A 20,669-nucleotide genomic window follows, 5' to 3' on the forward strand; every position below is an offset into this window, starting at 1 on the left:
ACAACATTCACACTCACATTCACACACTAGGGCCAATTTAGTGTTGCTAATCATCCATCCATCCATTTTCTACCGCTTATTCCCTTTTGGGGTCGCGGGGGGCGCTGGCGCCTATCTCAGCTACAATTGGGCGGAAGGCGGGGTACACCCTGGACAAGTCGCCACCTTATCGCAGATAGACAGACAACATTCACACTCACATTCAAACACTAGGGCCAATTTAGTGTTGCCAATCAATCAATGTTTACTTATATAGCCCTAAATCACAAGTGTCTCAAAGGGCTGCACAAACCACAACGACATCCTCGGTAGAGCCCACATAAGGGCAAGGAAAAACTCACCCCAGTGGGACGTCGTAGACCAGGGGTGTCAAACTCAAATACAGAGTGGGCCAACATTTTAAACTGAACAAAGCCGCGGGCCAAAGTTGAACAAATTAACCTTTTAATAGGGACCCAAACAAGTTTTGCATTAAATATTGAACAGCCAAGGCTTATATAACTTTAGTGACATGCAAAATCCAGTCTCAAATAATTATAATAATAATTTAAAAAATATCAATGGCATATCAAATAAAGTTTAAATAAAAATGTTATGCCTTTTTTTCTATTTGTAATCTTCTGAGGCAAATATCACATTTTTTCCACAGGCTAATAATACATTTGAAAATAAAATAACAATAATAAATGAACCAAACATTCAAGCCTTGAAGTAGCAAGAGAAAAGTCATGAATAAAACGTTAATTATTGGTCAGTTTGCTGGAAGTTTCCCGGAAGAGTTAGTGCTGCAAGGGGTTCTGGGTATTTGTTCTGTTGTGTTACGGTGCGGATGTTCACCCGAAATGTGTTTGTAATTCTTGTTTGGTGTGGGTTCACACTGTGGCGCGTATTTGTAACAGTGCTAAAGTTGTTTATACGGCCGCCCTCAGTGTGACCTGTACGGCTGTTGACCAAGTATGCTTTGCATTCACTTGTGCGTGTGTGTAAAAGCCACAAATATTATGCGACACACTGTTAGTATGGAGGAAAAGCGGACGTGACGACAGGTGGTAGAGAACGCTAAAGGCAGTGCCTTAAATGCACGCCCCCAATATAGTTGTCCCAGTGGAAATCGGTAGAAATTTGGGAGAATGGTTGCCCCGGGAGATTTCCAGGAGGGGCACTGAACTTCTGGAGTCTACCGGGAAAATTCGGAGGGTTGGCAAGTATGAGTATTAGCGGTGAATGCGGTGTTACAGCGTCGCTGACGCTGTATAACACCGGCGGGCCAGCTCTAATGCTAAATTGATATTGCCTCAAGGGCCAAATTAAATTACACGGCGGGCCAGAGTTTGACACCCATGTCGTAGACAATGAGAAACCTTGGAGAGGACCGCATATGTGGGCAAGCAACCCCTCCAACGGACCGAAAGCAATGGATGTTGAGCAGATCTGTGGGCTCATACTGGTCATACTGGTTTGTGTTGTGGTTTGTGCAGCCCATTGAGACACTAGTGATTTAGGGCTATATAAATAATCATTGATTGATTGATTGATTGACTTTGAATTTACAACCCCTTGGTGCTGTTTTGTACGTTTTTTATATTGTTTTGTACTATTTTTGTAGTTACTTTGATTATTATTTTCAACTGTTTGTAGGAGAAAAAGAAAAGAAACGGCAGATCAACTGGACTAAAAAGGGGGTCTATTTAAAGGCTAGAGCAAGGGTAGGGAACCTATGGCTCTAGAGCCAGATGTGGCTCTTTTGATGACTACATCTGGCTCTCTGATAAATCTGAGCTGACGTTGCTCAACACGATAAGTAATGAATAATTCCACTTTTAATCACAGTGTTAAAAATAATGTTCAAAATATAAAACATTCTCATGCATTTTTAATCCATCCATCCGTTTTCTACCGCACCTGTTCATGAAGTTGCGTTAATGGTAAGAAGTTATTTATTATTGGTTAGTGTGGGGCTTGCCCTCCTGGGGGTTCTTCAGACCCCCAAGCACCAGCATAAGAGCCTGTTTCAGGGTTACAATATTGTTTTATTTTTCAATAAGTCTCTTAGTTGCTTTCCAGAAATTGTATTTCTAGTCCCAACCCAGTCTCTCCTCCTGGCTGCTGCTTATAACAGAGCGACAGGTGATTAGATAACAAGGCCCAGGTGGACCATCTACGCACCTGTCGCTGCAGGCCCGCAGGCCACACCCCCTCCACAGTTAGCTTCAGAATAACAATGTTATTACAAAGAATATGAGACCTATTATATTCTAGAAATGTTGGTCTTACTTAAAAATGCACGTCTTTAGTTGTGTTTAGTGTTAAAAAAAATATTACATGGCTCTTACGGAAATATATTTCAAAATATTTGGCTTTTTGGCTCTCTCAGCCAAAAAGGTCCCCGACCCCTGGGCTAGAGTATACCAATGAGTATGATCGATACGGTACTATCGATACCAGGAGCGGCATCAGTTTTGAGTCCATGCTTGCATGATGATATCGATTTCAGGTTATTTGTTTTATTTTGTTGTATATATCCTTTTTGGTATATTTCTGTACTTTGGTAATATGATTTGAATGAAAGCTAGTAGTTGTGTTTACTTTATAATTAGTTATTTTGCACGACTGACTTTTTTGCTCAAATACTTGAGGGTTATAATTATATTAGTTTGTTGATTTTGATATTTTTACATTTTTTGTATTTGTTGTATTCATATATTGCAAAGGTATTCACTAATTATGCGGTAGCAGTATAATTGCATTATGAGATCGACATGTTTGTTCTTTTATATGTTTATTTAGATAGATAGATTTATATACATATTCCGTTTATGCACTTTGAGGCCAAAATTGTACTTATTTAAATACAAGTCAATTGTGTTCACATAATATTTAGTTATGTTGCACTATTGACCTTATATTGTTCAACTATTTGAGGGAAATAATTGTATTAATTTGTTGATATAGTTACGTTGTTTACAAATCAAATTGAAATACATGCACATACATATGTATACATACATACACAAACACACATATATAATTATATATATATATATATATATATATATATATATATATATATATATATATATATATATACATACACACACACACACACACGCATACATATATATATATATACAAACACACACACATATATTTACATATACACACATACAGGTAAATATGTATTTATTTATATATATATATATATATATTCATAAACATATTTATATATACATATATTTACATAAATACACATTTTTTCTTTGGTTTTTACGTATACATACATATATACACATGTATACATATTTAGAAAATAAGATTGTGAAAGGTAGTATCAGTATTTAATCAAGATTTGCATGAGATCTATATTTTTCAGGTATTTTTACGCTGTATATATTCCGTTTGTGTACTATACAGCTCAAATATATTTTTTAAATAAAAAAAATAAAACTCTAGTAATGTTTACTTTGTTTATTTGTAATGCACGTTTGACTTATCTTGCTCCAATATTTAAAGGGTAAATATTTGTTTGTTAGTATTGTTACATTGTTTTCTAATTGCTATACTTATGTATTGTTAAATTATTCACAAATGAGATTTTTCATGCATTTTGAGATTAGTATTTTGTAGTTCTCAGTTGATTTGTTCAGTTACATTGTTTTAAATGTGTCCATATATATAAATATATATATATATATATATATATAGTTAAAATGACTCAAAACTGACTTTCTACTTTCCTACTGAGACACAGTTGGACAAGCTGGGATGAGGTCAAGTATGCATGTCAACAGCGGCGTGATGAAAAGGGGGCATACCATAATGGCAGGCCTTGGTGTTGCCATGACAGACATTGCATCCAGCGCGATGCAGACAGCCTGACTGGCCACTTTCCTCCTTCTCTGTTGATAACACCATGTGCAAATATTTACCCAGGTTGTGACAACAACAAAGGCCAGACACAGGAAATTCTGGAGTGAAGGAAGTTAAAGAAGAGTCAGCAAAAATGTTGAGGCCGCGTCACCGCATTGGATTGTTTATATTGCTGCTGGAGTCGGTTGTGACGTTATTAATGCTTCCATTCATAGGATGCCATATATGTACGCACTGGTTTGACTATGCAAATACAACATATCCTACTTTAGGCCTGTTGCTTAGACTAGAATTTAGTAGTAAAGGTGTGTTCCACATCAATTAAACACCGTATGGAGTAGAAACCGGAAAAAACACAGCTTTTTATTAAATCCGTACTGTACAAAACAGTGATATTTACATACGATTTTGAACAAAACCTGGTCACAAACTGAAGCACTGACAGAGCGGTGTACTTGGAAACTGCAGTTCTGGTACAAACGTTTCACCTTTTTGAAAAATCTTATAATTTTTCTCATCTTATCTATGTTTTTCATGATTTAATTTTCAATGGTTCATCTTTTTACAATATGCCTTAGTCTGATGAGATCGTCCCATATTTTACCTCAACAGAACCAAGTCTGCCCTCTGCAGGCCAGTGACTTTACAGTCCTCTGGATGTGTTGTGTCATTTTGGTTTTCAGTCAACAATGTTGCGAAAAAAGTCACTGAAGTCTCCATACATGGTGTCAGTCTGAATCACTTTCATCTCAACCTTTCCCTCCGGTCTCCTCTTGGTCGCTCTCTTTGTCCCAGTCTTTCATAGTGGCCCCCATCATGTAGTCCTCTCTGAGGACGCTCCATGCAGTTTTCTCATCCACCTGCGTAGCCCATGGATACACACATACGTGATGTCATAAGAGGGAATTCGAACAATCGCAATCTTTCATGGACAATAATGGCAACATTATTAATCATGATTATTTTTGATTGATATTGAAATTAAGATTAATAACACGATTAATCATTAATTTGAAAACAAGTATTTATTGTACCAGCAAAACTCAACCTGAAATATAATTTAAAAGAAAAGCTGGTTATGAATTAGCAACAAGTTAAAATCCATCCATCCACCGACTGATAGCAATATAAAAAAAACGATAAAATTCAGTTTTCTGTAAAAACTTTTTTGAATTCCGTTTTTATCTTTACACTTAATCTACCACTGTAGAGTGTGTGCTGTTTCTGACATTAATAACATTTGATATAAATGTTTTTGCTATACATCTTTGGAAAATTTTGACCAGTATTTTTAAGTCAAAGCATTAATATTCTGGAAATGTATCAATAAGTCCTTAAGTGCTGTTCTGAGCTTGACGTGTATGGAGACGACTTACGCCTCAAGTCTCGACTGCTGTCTTGTTTGTACATGGATGTTACATCGATGATGTCATTCACAAAAAAATAAAGCAGGTGAGATGTGCTGTGGGTGTATGGATTGTTCTTAATAGATTTAGCTTCATAGTTTAGGGCAGTGTTTCAAGTGGCAGTAATGGCATTATTTGGTTCAGGACAGGGTGGTTAAGTGGAATGAGCAGTACCGGAAAACTGCATTTTCCCAAACAAATGTTCCTTCTCCTCGCAAAAACAGCCTTTCAGTCATATGTATGTCAATTACCACGATAATTTGCGTTGAACACAGGGATCCCCTTTTATTGGTCAATTCTGTGATTCCGTCCGTGGTTACGTAACACGGAAATAATATGGCCTTACTTTTTTTGTTGAGTTTGGTGATGACTTATTAGGCATACTAGTGCTGTGTCAAATAAAAAGCAACAACAATGGTGACATCTCAAACTTATAGTAGATGTGGTCTTTTTTTCACTCTTACACTCACTCATTTGTTTCACCGTTACAAGCTCAGAAATGTGCAAGCATATAGCACAGCCCATTGATTGTTTTTTAAATTATATCATTTCTATGATTGTGAGAAGCCAAAATCGAAATAGAGATCAACATTTTATTACTTGTCCAGGCCTAATGGTACCTAGGTCTAAATACTAACTGTACTGTCTACTGTGTTTGTGTAGTATAAAGATGCGTATCATCGAGCAATGTGTTTATTAGTACATCCTAATTGTGTTTTTATGGGATAAAAAGCCAAAAAAAAAACATGTTTAAGATGAATTTGCCTCCCCAATATTTAGAATCCAAGAGGTACTGACACTGAAACGTGCCCTTAAAATAACTCTTTTGGAGGTATGAAAAACACAACCAACCCATAATTTGAATCTTTAACTAATCCCAGTTCCAATTTTGGAAACCTTTGAAGACGCCTACACTGCTTAAGAAGCTTCCCCAAAGCTAACCCCAAAGAAAGGTGTGGACAAACTATTAAAAGTTAATAAAACATTTTTTTTATAAATGAATGATTTGAATTGATGTTGAGAAGCAGAAAGTTATCCCTATCGGTATCTTCTTGAAACAAACATTGTGCATCCTTAATTGTTAGTAAAACAACAATTTTAAAAAGGTAAAACCTTGACAGACCCTTCTTGCTTTCTGTTGTTAGGCAGAGGTTCACTGCTTTTACCGTATTTTCCGCGCTATAAGCGGCACCTAAAAACCACACATTTTATCAAAAGCTGACAGTGCGGCTTATAACCTGGTGCGCCTTATATATGGATTAATATAAATATTTATTTTCATAAAGTTTAGGTCTCGCAACGACGGTAAACCGCCGCCATCTTTTTTCCCTGTAGAAGAGGAAGCGCTTCTTCTTCTACAGAAAACAACTGCCAAGGTAAGCACCCGCCCACCTGGAAAGAGGAAGCGCTTCTTCTTTTACGGTAAGCAACCGCCAAGGTAAGCACCCGCTCCCGTAGAAAAAGAAGCGCGTGGCTAATACGATTCATTTCATTTGTGTGTTTCTGTAAAGACGACCACAAAATGGCTCCTAAGAGACACGCGTACAACGCAGAATTCAAACTCAAGGCAATACGTCAAGCAGAAGAAGACGTAAATAGAGCAGCAGCGAGAGAATTGAACATCAATGAATCAATGGTGCGTAGGTGGAGGAAGCAACAAGATGACCTGCGCCAAGTAAAGAAGACAAAACAGTTTCCGAGGGAACAAAGCAAGATGGCAACAGTTGGAGGACAAACTGGAACAGTTGGTTGTTGAGCAGAGAGCAGCAAGCAGAAGTGTCAGTAACATCACTATTCCAATGAAGGCAACAGCGCTAGCAAGCGAACTTCACTTGGATGATTTTAAGGGTGGTGCTTCTTGGTGTTTCCGATTCATGAAAAGCCGCAATTTCTCCATCCGCACACGGACTACTACTTCACAGCAACTGCCAAAAGACTTTCAAGAAAATCTGGCTACTTTCCGCGCGTATTGTAAAAACAAGATAGCTGAGAAAAAGATAAAACAGGGAGACAGCACCGGACGACATATGCCAACATTGTAAATGCTCGGGCGGATATATCGGTCTCAACTGTGGTCCGAGCTTTCCGGAAGGAAGGATTCACGGAACTGCCAGACAACAACAGCGACACTGACTCTGATGACTTCGACGAGACGGTGCCCGCCATTTTGAATGACGTATTCGCCCAACGTTTTAATTCAGACACCGAAGAAGAAGAATTCAAGGGATTTATGGATGAGGAATAACTTCTGAAAGTGAGCTTTAAATGTTTATTTTGTGTGCTGTGACATTAACGTTCGAGCAACGTTGAGTTATTGATGTTGCTATTGCTCTGCAATATTTTGAGTGTTACTATTGTTGTGATTGCACATTTGCACACTGGTTTTGTATTATTAAAGTTTGACTGACATATCTGACTATTTTTTTGACATTCCCTTTAGCGCAGCGTAGGCGCGGCTTATAGGTTAACAAAGTTTTTAAATATGCCATTCATTGAAGGTGCGGCTTATAACCCGGGGCGGCTTATGGTGCGGAAAATACGGTATAACAAAAGCCCGGCCATCAAAAAACATATCCGTGGCACCAGTCATCATTAAGATACAATGTATTTGGCCAGTGTTATGTTAACAATACCCCCAATACAAAATTATTAATACCACAATAAAGTAAATACTGTAAAGTAAATCAATTTAATAATGACATGGGTTCAAGCAAACATCTTATTTGGAATTAGTTGTAGATGAAAATAGAACGTGTTGAAATCTTTTTTTTAATAGTTTTGTGTGTGTGAGAAAGTGAAACTCCACTTACGCTCTTTTCTTCCTTGACTTTGACGCTGCTGCCACCGTCTGTTCGCCTCAGTACATCGATGAAGTCTTTTTTGGAAACAGAGGAGAGTATCTTGGCCTTCTTCCTCTCTGAGCCACCAGCCTCTTTCTTCACTTTGTCATCAATATTCTTCTGGTGACTCCTCACAGCGTTGAATAGCTGCACGACTCCTCTGGGTAAAATCACACGGAATCAGAATCGGCTTTATTGGTTTAACACACAAGGAATTTTACTTGGTAGACTGCTCTCTGTTCAAAGGCGTGGATTCGGGAATCGGCATTTACACAAGGACAAACTATGACCCACACACCTAGTTGCAGTTCTCTGCAGAGCCCTTTCAGCCTCACGGTCCAGTACAATGTCCGGTTTCACTCTGCACATCATCTCCCACGCTCGCTTTTTGTCAATCTGGTGGACAACAATGAGCACAGGATAGTTCATCTCACTAAAACTTGCAAAATACAACTTATCAGGTAAAATGATTTCTCACTATATGAGTACCCTGTATACCTTACAAAAAATGGCTGCAATCAGTTATTTTATCAAATATTAAAATCAGGGCAATACTTATACATGGAATGATACCTGCTATACACACACATTTTACAAATTGTGATGCTTTCTCCGATTTTAGTACACACCTTAAATCAGTACTCCCCAGAATTTGATGGAGTGTTGTAGCAGCTTCTCTAAAAAGTTGCAATGTTTTAGTGGGGTGTGCACCTAAAAATTGTAGGAGGAAGATTAAATGTATTTTTCGATATTCACGGCAAAATATACCAATGAAACACAGGAAGAAGGACCCAGATACACCCCCAATGGAATGCATTTGATAAAACTACTTATAATAGAAAACTACATGACACGTATGTGTGCATGCGTAAAAATCCTCCTGTAAACTCACAATGTCAGTTCTAAGCAATAAATTTGGAATTAATCTAAACATATTGGATCAGCCCCACTTTCATAGAGAACAAAGACGAAGATTCAACACTAACATGTCAGCATCTTAATTAATGTAAACAAAGTCAGGATGTGGGAATGAGATACAGGAACAAGTTTATTTTTATTAGACTTTGAACTAAGTGTATGATGGCTACTTGAGGTGCTTTTTTCATCACCAAATTCTGCTGGTCTTATTTTTCTATATATTTTTGCATTTGGCACCACTACAACACATCACTTTGATACTTATCCACCGAATAATATAACTAATATAGTTGTGTTCGGTTGAGTTGAGTGTGTGAATTACCTGTTTTCTTCTCTCCTGCTGTTCCAATTTTACTTTTGCCTTTTCTTTTTTTAGTTGACTGTTATTTGCCAAAATGGTTGTTTTATTCTTGGGTTGTTTACCCAAAATTTGGGCCATGGCCTGTGCCCAGCCAGCGTTAGCATTGCTTTGATCTTCACCACCACCATCACCACCTCCACCACCATCGTCGTCATCATCATCATCATCATCGTCACCCAGGCCTCCATCTTCATCCTCCACGTTACTCCCTTCGTCAGATTCTTCATTAGCTGACATTTGTTCATCACTTTCTCCTTCTGAGTTCCTCAGCTCATTTGTGTCCTCCAAAGCAGAGCCTGTATCATCTCCAGATTAACAAATACTTTTGTTATAGTTATATACTTTGAGTTTGTTTTGAACATGTATACAGATACAATATGATACATCATATAATCCAGTGTTTTTCAACCTTTTTTGAGCCAAAGCACATTTTTTGCGTTGAAAAAATCCAGAGGCACACCACCAGCAGAAATCATTAAAAAACTAAAGTCAGTTGACAGCCTAAAGTCGTCATCACAATTGTTGGATATGACTTTAAACCATAACAAAGCATGCATCAATATAGCTCTTGTCTCAAAGTAGGTGTACTGTCACGACCTGTCATATCACACCGTGAGTTATTATGAGTTTTTTGCTGTTTTCCTTTGTGTAGTGTTTTATTTCTTGTCTTGAGGTCCTATTTCAGTGTTTTTGTCCTCTTTTTTGGGTATTTTCCTGTAGCAGTTTCATGTCTTCCTTCGAGCGATATTTCCCCCATCTATTTTGTTTTAGCAATCAAAAATATTTCAGTTGCTTTTATCCGTCTTTGTGGGGACATTGTTGAGTGTCATGTCAAGTTCGGATGCACATTGTTGACGCCGTCTTCGCTCAACAGTAAGTCTTTGCTGTTGTCCAGCATTCTGTTTTTGTTTATTTTTTAGCCAGTTTAGTTTTTGTTTCATTCTGCATAGCCTTCCCTAAGCTTCAATGCCTTTACTTAAGGGTACTCACCTTTTGTTTATTTTTGGTTAAAGAATTAGACACCTTCTAACCTGCACGCTGCCTCCCGCTGTTGCAGACATCTACAAAGCAATTAGCTACCGGCTGCTACCTACGCATATGGAAGAGTATTACAGGGTTACTCTGCCGAGCTCTAGACAGCACCGACACTTAGCAACAACACATTATTTGCAGACTATAATTACTGGTTTGCAAAAACTATTTTTTAACCCAAATAGGTGAAATTATATAATCTCCCACACTAGTGTGCCACGGCACAATGGTTGAAAAACACTGATATAATACACAAGTCTTCATTTCTATTTACATGTTCGAAAAGGAGTAGGAAGAAGCAAAACTTATTTAATCCCACCCCTCCTGCATTTGTTCACTTCCTGTTCTCATCATGTAACACCATGTGCATCAATACATACAACAGTTGTCTTAAAGGCCTACTGAAATGAGATTTTCTCATTTAAACGGGGATAGCAGGTCCATTCTATGTGTCATACTTGATCATTTCGCAATATTGCCATATTTTTGCTGAAAGGATTTAGTAGAGAACATCCACGATAAAATTCGCAACTGGAGAAATGCCCTGCCTCTACCGGAAGTCGCAGAAGATGACGTCACATATTCACATTGTTTATAATGGGAGCCTCCAACAAAAACAGCTATTCGGACCGAGAAAACGACAATTTCCCCATTAATTTGAGCGAGGATGAAAGATTCGTGTTTGAGGATATTGATAGGGACGAACTAAGAAAAAAAACTAAAAATCAATTAAAAGAGAAAAAACGTGATTGCAATCGCATTGCATTGAGATGGATTCATATGTTTTTAGAGACATTTACTAGGATAATTCTGGGAAATCCCTTATCTTTCTATTGTGTTGCTAGTGTTTTAGTGAGTCTAACAGTACCTGATAGTCGGAAGTGTACGTCCACGCAGTGTCTCGGAGAAGTCGACGGCAGCTGTACGGGAGGCGAAGGCTCAGCTGATATCCGGTAAGTGGCGACTTTTTAACCACAATTTTCTCACCGAAACCTGCTGGTTGGCAAGTGGTCGGAATCCATGTCCGCTGTGATCCATAGTAAAGTTTCAACTCCGTGAATTTTAAACAAGGAATCACTGTGTGTTTGTGTGGCTAAAGGCTAAAGCTTCCCAACTCCATCTTTCTAATTCGACTTCTCCAATATTAATTGAACAAATTGCAAAAGATTCAGCAACACAGATCTCCAAAATACTGTGTAATTATGCCGTTAAAGCAGACGACTTTTAGCTGTGTGTGTGTGTGTGTGCAGCGCTAATATTCATAACAGCCCGTGACTTCACACGCGTACACGTCGTCATTACGCGACGTTTTCAAGAAAAAAGTCCCGGGAAATTTAAAATTGCAATTCAGTAAACTTAAAAAGGCCGTATTGGCATGTGTTGCAATGTTAATATTTCACCATTGATATATAAACTATCAGACTGCGTGATCAGTAGTAGTGGGGTTCAGAAGGCCTTTTCCTTTTGAAAACGTCGCGGAATGATGAGGCGTGTTTGTGACTTTATTGGTTGGAGGGGACATATTAGCCAGGACCACTTGCGGCTAAAAGTTGTCTCTATTCATCGCGCAATTACACAGTATTTTGGACATCTGTGTTGCTGAGTCTTTTGCAATTTGTTCAATTAATAATGGAGAAGTCAAAGTAGAAATATGGAGGTGGGAAGCTTTTAGCCTTTAGCCATACAAACACACAGTGTTTCCTTGTTTACAATTCCCGGGGGTGAAGCTTTAGTATGGATCAGAGCGGTCAAGCGAACATGGATCCCGACCACTTGTCAACCGGCAGGTTTCGGTGAGAAAATTGTGGTAAAAAGTCGCCTCTTACCGGACGTCAGCGGCGCTTGCGCCGTCCATGCAGCTCCCGTGACTTCCCTTGGAGACTGGCGTCAACACACCTGTGGACACACCCTTCCGACTATCACTCACTAAAACACTAGCAACACAATAGAAAGATAAGGGATTTACCATAATTATCCTAGTAAATGTGTCTAAAAACATCAGAATCGCTCCCAATGCCATCGCCTTTTTTTCTCTAGTCCTTCACTATCAATATCCTCATCCACAAATCTTTCATCCTCACTCATATTAATGGGGAAATTGTCGCTTTCTTTGTCCGAATAACTCTTGCTGCTGGAGGCTCACATTATAAACAATGTGAGGAGCCCTGACACCGGTGACGTCATCGTCTGCTACTTCCAGTACAGGCAAGGCTTTTTTATTAACGACCAAAAGTTGCGAACCTTATCGTCGATGTTCTCTACCAAATCCTTTCAGCAAAAATATGGCACTATCGCGAAATGATCAAGTATGACACATAGAATGGACTTGGTATCCCCTTTTAACAAAGAAAATCTCATTACAGTAGGCATTTAAGTCATTTATGATTCACATAATGAGGTTTAACAAAGTTGTATTTTTCTTTTATTTGGATAAAAGCACATTTAACGATTACGCGTGAATGCATTTTTATATAAGATAATGTAACAAACAGTTCAGGGTGTCCCTCCAGTGTTGCCGTAAGAAGTCTATATAAAGGTGGGTTGTTGAAGAAGGTGTGGGGATATGAAAAGAGGTGTAAAGAAGGGAACAATAAAGAAGTGGTGGAGACCGGACCTGCTCTCATGACTCCCTTTTATTATTTTATTTTATCAGTACCCAAATTCTGCGAACCCAGGACACTTGGCTATATTGGTGGCAGCGGTGGGATTATTTTAACTGCTGTGTTGAAAAAAAAAAGAAGAAGAAAGTTTTACACGGGACACGTGAGTTTCGAGTTAGCTGCTAAGCTTCCCGGCCATTTTGCGGACACGTGGTGTGGTGACCACGACTCTTTTTAAGCCCAGAGGCGCTGTTTGAGGGAAACTCACACGGCATGAATGTCGAAAGTGGACTTTTTGTTTAACCGCTCCTTTCACTGACGGAGGGAGCCGACTGCGACTGCAACCAGGAGCTGGTGAGGATTTTTGGATCCGCCCGACTCGTCCCGTGGGAGACTGGGGGCAGCTTTTAAACAAAAACAATTAATGGACCGCTTCGGGGCCAACCTGTCGGCGAGTGTGCGTGCTCCGAGGGAGAGCGTGGAGGTGTTTGCTGCGGGCGTGGCCCGGCTGGTTGCGGAGGGATTCCCGCGGTCTTGCTGCTGGCCCTTCGCGCCGAGAGACAGCCAACGGTGGCGTGAGAAGTACAGAGCGTGTCGGACCCGTCGGTGCCCTTAACGTCCCCGTGGGCGGGTCCCAGGTATGTCGGCCCCCCGGAGGGTGGTCATGGACGTTCTGGATGTGGCCCGGAGGTTCCCATGGGGGCCCCAGGGTGTTTCCCCTTCAATTAGACTCTGTATGTTGCTTGAAAAAAAAGACACGCACCACTGCCTATAACCCCAAGTCGAATGGCAAGATGGAGCATCATAAACGAACTATCTTGCAGGGGGTCACTGGGGCGACCTCCTGCGCACCATCGGACTATATTGCAGGGGGTGACTGGTGTAACCTCCTGCGCACCATCGGACCATCTCGCTGGGGGCGACCTCCTCCACATAATTGAACTATCTTACAAATGAGGCGATTGGAGTGATTTCCTTCGCATCTGGGAGTTTTTGCATGTTTTGAGGGGCCAGTGTGTCAGCCTATGCAATACGGTGTGAAAAAAATAATATTGTTGATTTATGTGTGCATTAAGATTGTGAATTTTTTTTCATTTTCTCTGTTCTATTTCACCTTGTTTGTTAACTATTTTGTTTGTGATAAAAACGGGGAAGTTTTTACTTGAGGGGGGGACGTATGTAACAAACAGTTCAGGGTGTCCCTCCAGTGTTGCCGTAAGGCTGTGAAGTTAGAGGTCTGTATAAAGGTGGGTTGTTGAAGAAGGTGTGGGGATATGAAAAGAGGTGTAAAGAAGGGAACAATAAAGAAGTGGTGGAGACCGGACCTGCTCTCATGACTCCCTTTTATTATTTTATTTTAACAGTACCCAAATTATGCGAACCCAGGACACTCGGCTACATTAACAACACAACGTAGCTGAGATAGGCGCCAGCGCCCCCCGCGACCCCAAAAGGGAATAAGCGGTAGAAAATGGATGGATGGATGGATGGATAGCTTATTAATGGCATCAAATGTACCGCTACTTTAGTTAAAAAAAGTTATTCATTCGTCACAATCAACGTTTCACCAACTTTAAAAAGTAACATAATACTAAGATAAAGGTTTTGGGGTCAGTTACATTTAAGTCTTCAACCATATTTACAGTCACATTACTTACACGCACATTTATTTACGGAGGAAATTGTCGCTAAAATTACCCTGACTAATTTTGCGTGGTGCCCCGTTATACGAAATGATACAAATAAATGTTTGTTAGAACTATGTTGTAAACACGTAAATAGTTCAATAGTTACCATTTTCTACCAGGACGTCAACATGTGCCTTCATCACGCCGGCCATAGTGGAGTAGCAGAGAAATAGTTCCGGGTGCAACTATCGAAAGCGAAAAACGTTCCGCCTCCGTAATTCAAAGGTTTGAAATAAATAATTTTGTGACCAGGGCTTAATAATAAAATAAAAATCACACACATTACATTCAATATACATTTTTTTTATTAAGGAAATGACATTAGGCACAAAGAATTTGAGTTGAACATTTTGTTCGGGTGTTACTATTTAGTGGTGAATTGTACAGAATATGTACTGTACTGTGCAATCTACTAATAAAAGTATCAATCAATCAATCAAAGGCACCGATTAGGTGAAGCCGATTGCTTTTTGTAATCCGAGGATAACAGTATATTAGAGTAAATACATTTATTTGAATTCACCTTGTTACTTTTAGTTATTTTTTTTGTTTGTTTTTTAACTTTTATTTATACATTTCAACATATACAAACAAACAGATGAGAAACAACAATCAAAATAAGTACAAAAACAGTACAAAATAAAATAGCGCCAAGGGGTTGTAAATTCAAAGTAACTAAAATAGAATACAATATATATATATATATATATATATATATATATATATATATATATATATATATATATATATATATATATATATATATATATATATATATATATTATAGTGTGGCGCTAAAGAGCCGCATCGGTTCTAGAGCCACGGGTTGCAGACCCCCGGTGATTACAGCAGGAGCCTAAACTGCCAGAAAGTTTACATGTGTCTTCATCACGGCGGCCATTGGGGAGTATCAAAGAAAAAGTTTCCGGATGCAACTATCGGAAGCGAAAATGGTCCGTCTCAAAGCGAGACAGTAAGAAAGAGTTTTAAAAACAAGACTTGTCACCTGAGCCAACAGGAATGCTGGTACACCTGTGCACATGTGACACGAAACGAGTATTTCTGTACTGTGTGAAGATTTCAGCGATTACAAATAGAGCACATATCTTCATAATGGAGAAAGTGCTCACCTGTAGTGGGTGTGTGCTAAAGTTGTGTGAGAAAAACAGGACAAAGGGGATTCTTTCTGTACTGCAGGTCTAGAGTGAGTACAGGAGTTACGGAAAAGGTTCGAGGATCCTTACTGCACTCCTGAGAACAAAATGGCAAAGCCGAAAATATGTAAGTACATAGACACATATATATGTACATGTACATATACATCTATACATACTAAAGGATGTCTTGTTATTTACTGTTTGCAGTGCAATGTAAGTATTTACATGCTCAGAATATATCTCTGTCATTGAATGTGATGCAAAACTGATGTTCATTCTGTTCTATTCTATAAACCAAAACGTATACACTGTACATAAAAACAAATGCTTTAAAGGTGTAGTTTTCCTTTGAATAATCTTCAAACATCTCCAGGTGCATGAATATGCTGGTAAAACCTGATCATCCAGTCTGTTTAGCAGTTGGACTGCCTGACTGCTTTTTAAACATAACTTGAAGGTAACCATGCTTTAACACATTTATGATTGAATTGGCATTTAACTCATTAACTGTACATTAGTGGAAAATGTAATATACATAATCTGTAACGATGATAGTAATGATAATCTGATCTCCTTTTTCAAATATCAAACATTTCAGAATGTCGATTGAAGCTTTACTGTACCAGAGAATGATAGAAAACAGAAACAAATAAACAAATAAAAGCTCAATCAATCAATCAATCAATGTTTATTTATATAGCCCCAAATCACAAATGTCTCAAAGGGCTGCACCAATCATTACGACTACAACATCCTCGGAAGAACCCACTAAAGCTTTGATTTAGAAAAAAAAAAAATGATGCACATTTACAACTGCAGTATGCAGATTCTCCCCTTAAAGCACACGTGTCAATCGATCTCAAGTAGGGCCGGACGATATTGCCTTTTTTTTTTAATATCGCGATATTTTTAGGCCATTTCGCGATATACGATATACAGTGGGGCAAAAAAGTATTTAGTCAGCCAGCGATTGTGCAAGTTCTCCCACTTCAAATGATGACAGAGGTCTGTCATTTTCATCATAGGTACACTTCAACTGTGAGAGACAGAATGCGAAAAAAAAATCCAGGAATTCACATTGCAGGAATTTTAAATAATTCATTTGTGAATTATGGTGGAAAGTAAGTATTTGGTCACACATTCAAAGCTCTCACTGATGGAAGGAGGTTTTGGCTCAAAATCTCACGATACATGGCCCCAATCATTCTTTCCTTAACATGGATCAATCGTCCTGTCCCTTTAGCAGAAAAACAGCCCCAAAGCATGATGTTTCCACCCCCATGCTTCACAGTAGGTGTGGTGTTCTTGGTATTCAGTATTCTTCTTCCTCCAAACACGACGAGTTGAGTTTATACCAAAAATTTCTATTCTAGTTTCATCTGACCACATGACATTCTCCCAATCCTCTGCTGTATCATCCATGTATCCTTTTTGGTATGAACTAGTGCAGGGGTCGGGAACATTTTTGGCAGAGAGAGCCAAAAAGCCAAATATTTTAAAATGTATATCCGTAAGAGCCATATAATATTTTTTTTAACACTGAACACAACTAAACGCGTGCATTTTTAAGTAAGACCAACATTTCTAGAGTATAATAGGTCTCTTATTCTTTGTAAAAACATTATTATTCTGAAGCTAACTGTGGAGGGGGCGTGGCCTGCGGGCCTACAGCGAAGCGGGGTGTGCCAGGACCGGCCTCAAAATCAGCGACAGGTGTGTAGATGGCCCACCTGGCCCATGTTATCTAATCACCTGTCGCTCTGATAAAAGCAGCAGCCAGGAGGAGAGACGGGGTTGGAGCTGGAGCCAGAGCGAGAACGAAAGAGAAAAAGACAATTGCTGGAAAGCAACTGAGAGACTTGCTGAAAAATAAAACAATATTTTAACCTTGAAACTGGCTCTCATGTCGGCAAGCCCCACACTAACCAATAATAAATAAATAACTTCTTACCCTTAACGCAACTTCTTGGACAAACAAAAAGGATGATAATGTTTTGTATCCCGTCTATCCATTTCCTACCGCTTATTCCCTTTTGGGGTCGCGGGGGGCGCTGGCGCCTATCTCAGCTACAATCGGGCGGAAGGCGGGGTACACCCTGGACAAGTTGCCACCTCATCGCAGGGCCAACACAGATAGACAGACAACATTCACACTCACATTCACAACCGAGGGCCAATTTTAGTGTTGCCAATCAACCTATCCCCAGGTGCATGTCTTTGGAAGTGGGAGGAAGCCGGAGTACCCGGAGGGAACCCACGCATTCACGGGGAGAACATGCAAACTCCACACAGAAAGATCCCGAGCCTGGATTTGAACCCAGGACTGCAGGACCTTCGTATTGTGAGGCAGACGCACTAACCCCTCTGCCACTGTGAAGCACATATATATATATGTATATATATATATATATATGTATATATGTATATATATATATATATATATATATATATATATATATATGTGTATGTATGTATATATATATATATATATATATATATATATATATATATATATATATATATATGTGTTGCCTAATTCAGCTACAATCGGGCGGAAGGCGGCGTACACCCTGGACAAGTCGCCACCTCATGTTGAACGTTATTTTTAACACTGTGATTACAAGTGGAATTATTCATTACTTATGGCGTTAAGCAGTGTCAGCTCAGATTTATCCGAGAGCCAGATGCAGTCATCAAAAGAGCCACATCTGGCTCGCGAGCCATAGGTTCCCTACCCCTGAAGTAGTGTATGGATGTGAGTGTGAATGTTGTCTGTCTACCTGTGTCGGCCCTGCGATGAGGTGGCAACTTGTCCAGGGTATATTCCGCCTTCCGCCCGAATGCAACTGAGATAGGCTCCGGCGACCCCCCCGCCACCCTGAACGGTACAAGCGGTAGAAAATGGATGGGGAAGGAAGTTTTTGTACCTTCTATCCACAAGACCTCATTTTAGTCTCATATGACCTGATTTCACCTGATTTGCCATCCGAGTGTTTCACAACCGTCTTCTTGTCCTTTTCAGATGAAGCGGCCATAGGTTTTGCACTGGGAGCAATAGGAGGCTCGATAATGGGAGCCACCGAGGACCCTCTTTACAGGACCATGAGGGCGATGACCTCACCCGTACAACTGATTCCACTGGTTGACGATATCAAGTCAGTGGGCGCGCTGGGACTCGGTTCTCTGATGGGAGCGACGGCACTGACCATCGCCATGACCTCAGTCGTTGCCGGCGTTGTCATGGCGGCGGTGATTGCTTCCGTGTTTGTCACCACCAAGAGCTGCGGGATCTCTCACACGGACTACACGAGCCTGTGGGCGTCGGCGGGACTCGCCGGCATCATCGGGACCACACTCAGCGGCGCCACGCTGGCGTTCTCCATTGAAGTGATCGTGAATAACTACGGCATGACGGGTCTTCTATGTGCGCTGGTCATTTTCAGCATCCTTAAACCACCTCTTCGCTTGATATTCAGGATCCTCTGGGAGCAAGGGGAGGCCTGTTGCAATCAAACCATTTGGGAAAGGGAGAAACACCAGCTGGAGATCGCAGAGATGCAGCAACGGGAAAGGGTGGCCGTGCAGATGGAAGAGAAGATCCTGACAATAAAGAACGGAACGAACACCAGTGGGACGGAGGACATGATGACATGGGAAGCTGAGCGAAAGCTGAGAGAAGGGATAGAGAGGAGAAAGATGCTGAATGAGGAGAAGGAAATTGAACAAAGGACCCTACAGGAATGGATCAGCACTGTTATGATCAAATATGTGGACTTTTTGGCGTTTTCGGGCATTCCCATGACTTTAGTTGCTGTTGTAACGTCCCTGTTTGGTTTGTTTGGCTACGGAGCCCACGAGTCTGTCTTCATTGCGCTTCTCGCTTTAGTAGCGATCATGGGCTATTCGCTTCTGAAGTCTTCCGATTTGAAGTTCTGGATGTTGGTCGGCTGCATGGGGTTACTGGCAACATTCATAATTGCCATGCTCACGCTACATGCCGGACAGGAGGTTGTGCAACGTGTGATGCATAGGAACGGGATCGCGGCAAAACGTTCAGATATCGAGGCGGAAATGAACAGGAGTTCCGCACTCGAAGCTTTGACCACAGCGGTTTTTGCTGCAAGACTTTGCCAGCTGGGTTTAGGGGCCACAATCGGGGGACCCCTCATGAGGCACGCGGCCGGAGGATACAAAGTCATTGTAGGGGCAGCGGCAGTGGCGGGGGTTTTGCTTGTCGGAGTGGAGATTTTGTCGCCAGTACTTGGAATTGGGGGGAAAGCCGGGGCATTGCTCGGGGTGGTAGGTGCTTCTGGGGTGTCTGTGGGTGCAGCAGCAGCCATGGCTAGGCGGTGTTCCTCAGGGCTACGTACCTTGGGGGCCGTGGCAGGTATGGTTATTGGAGCATTGGTCATGGGCGATTGGCATATTGTCAAGACCGGACTGCAGCTTGTCATTGCCTATGTCTTCGCTATGACTAATGCTTTTTAAGACGTATTTGAAATTGTGAGCTAGCACTTCAAAGTATTAACTCAGGTGTCACGTGACTGCGCTGCTCGAAGACATACTTACGAGCGGAGCAAAAATAAATAAAAACAATTCACAACTCCTGAATGCTTCTTCAATTTTGTTATCGAGAACCATGAACCATGCAATATTTGACAGAGCACTCAATCAATCAATCAATGTTTACTTATATAGCCCTAAATCACTAGTGTCTCAAAGGGCTGCATAAACCACTACGACATCCTCGGTAGGCCCACATAAGGGCAAGGAAAACTCACACCCAGTGGGACGTCGGTG

At 40.4% G+C, this 20,669-nt stretch overlaps 2 protein-coding genes across 2 annotated transcripts; one reads left to right on the plus strand and one right to left on the minus strand.

Annotated features, from left to right (window-relative positions):
• Nucleotides 1-4,200: 4,200 nt before the first annotated feature.
• rrp15 (ribosomal RNA processing 15 homolog) lies at nt 4,201-14,946 on the minus strand. Its single transcript, XM_061916562.1, has 5 exons — nt 14,819-14,946; nt 9,354-9,697; nt 8,412-8,509; nt 8,084-8,273; nt 4,201-4,727 (listed from the first exon to the last, which is right to left on the minus strand). Exons 1-5 carry the CDS (start codon nt 14,862-14,864, stop codon nt 4,617-4,619), a joined length of 789 nt encoding a protein of 262 aa, XP_061772546.1. The 5' UTR covers nt 14,865-14,946; the 3' UTR covers nt 4,201-4,616.
• An 846-nt stretch (nt 14,947-15,792) lies between these two features.
• Nucleotides 15,793-20,480, plus strand: LOC133562388 (uncharacterized). The gene is made up of 2 exons (XM_061916564.1): nt 15,793-15,993; nt 18,892-20,480. The coding sequence occupies exons 1-2, from the start codon at nt 15,975-15,977 to the stop codon at nt 20,355-20,357; spliced, it is 1,485 nt and encodes a 494-aa protein (XP_061772548.1). The 5' UTR covers nt 15,793-15,974; the 3' UTR covers nt 20,358-20,480.
• Nucleotides 20,481-20,669: the final 189 nt, after the last annotated feature.

This window comes from Nerophis ophidion, linkage group LG11, assembly GCF_033978795.1.
Source record: "Nerophis ophidion isolate RoL-2023_Sa linkage group LG11, RoL_Noph_v1.0, whole genome shotgun sequence".
Classification (NCBI taxonomy): Eukaryota; Metazoa; Chordata; class Actinopteri; order Syngnathiformes; family Syngnathidae; genus Nerophis; species Nerophis ophidion.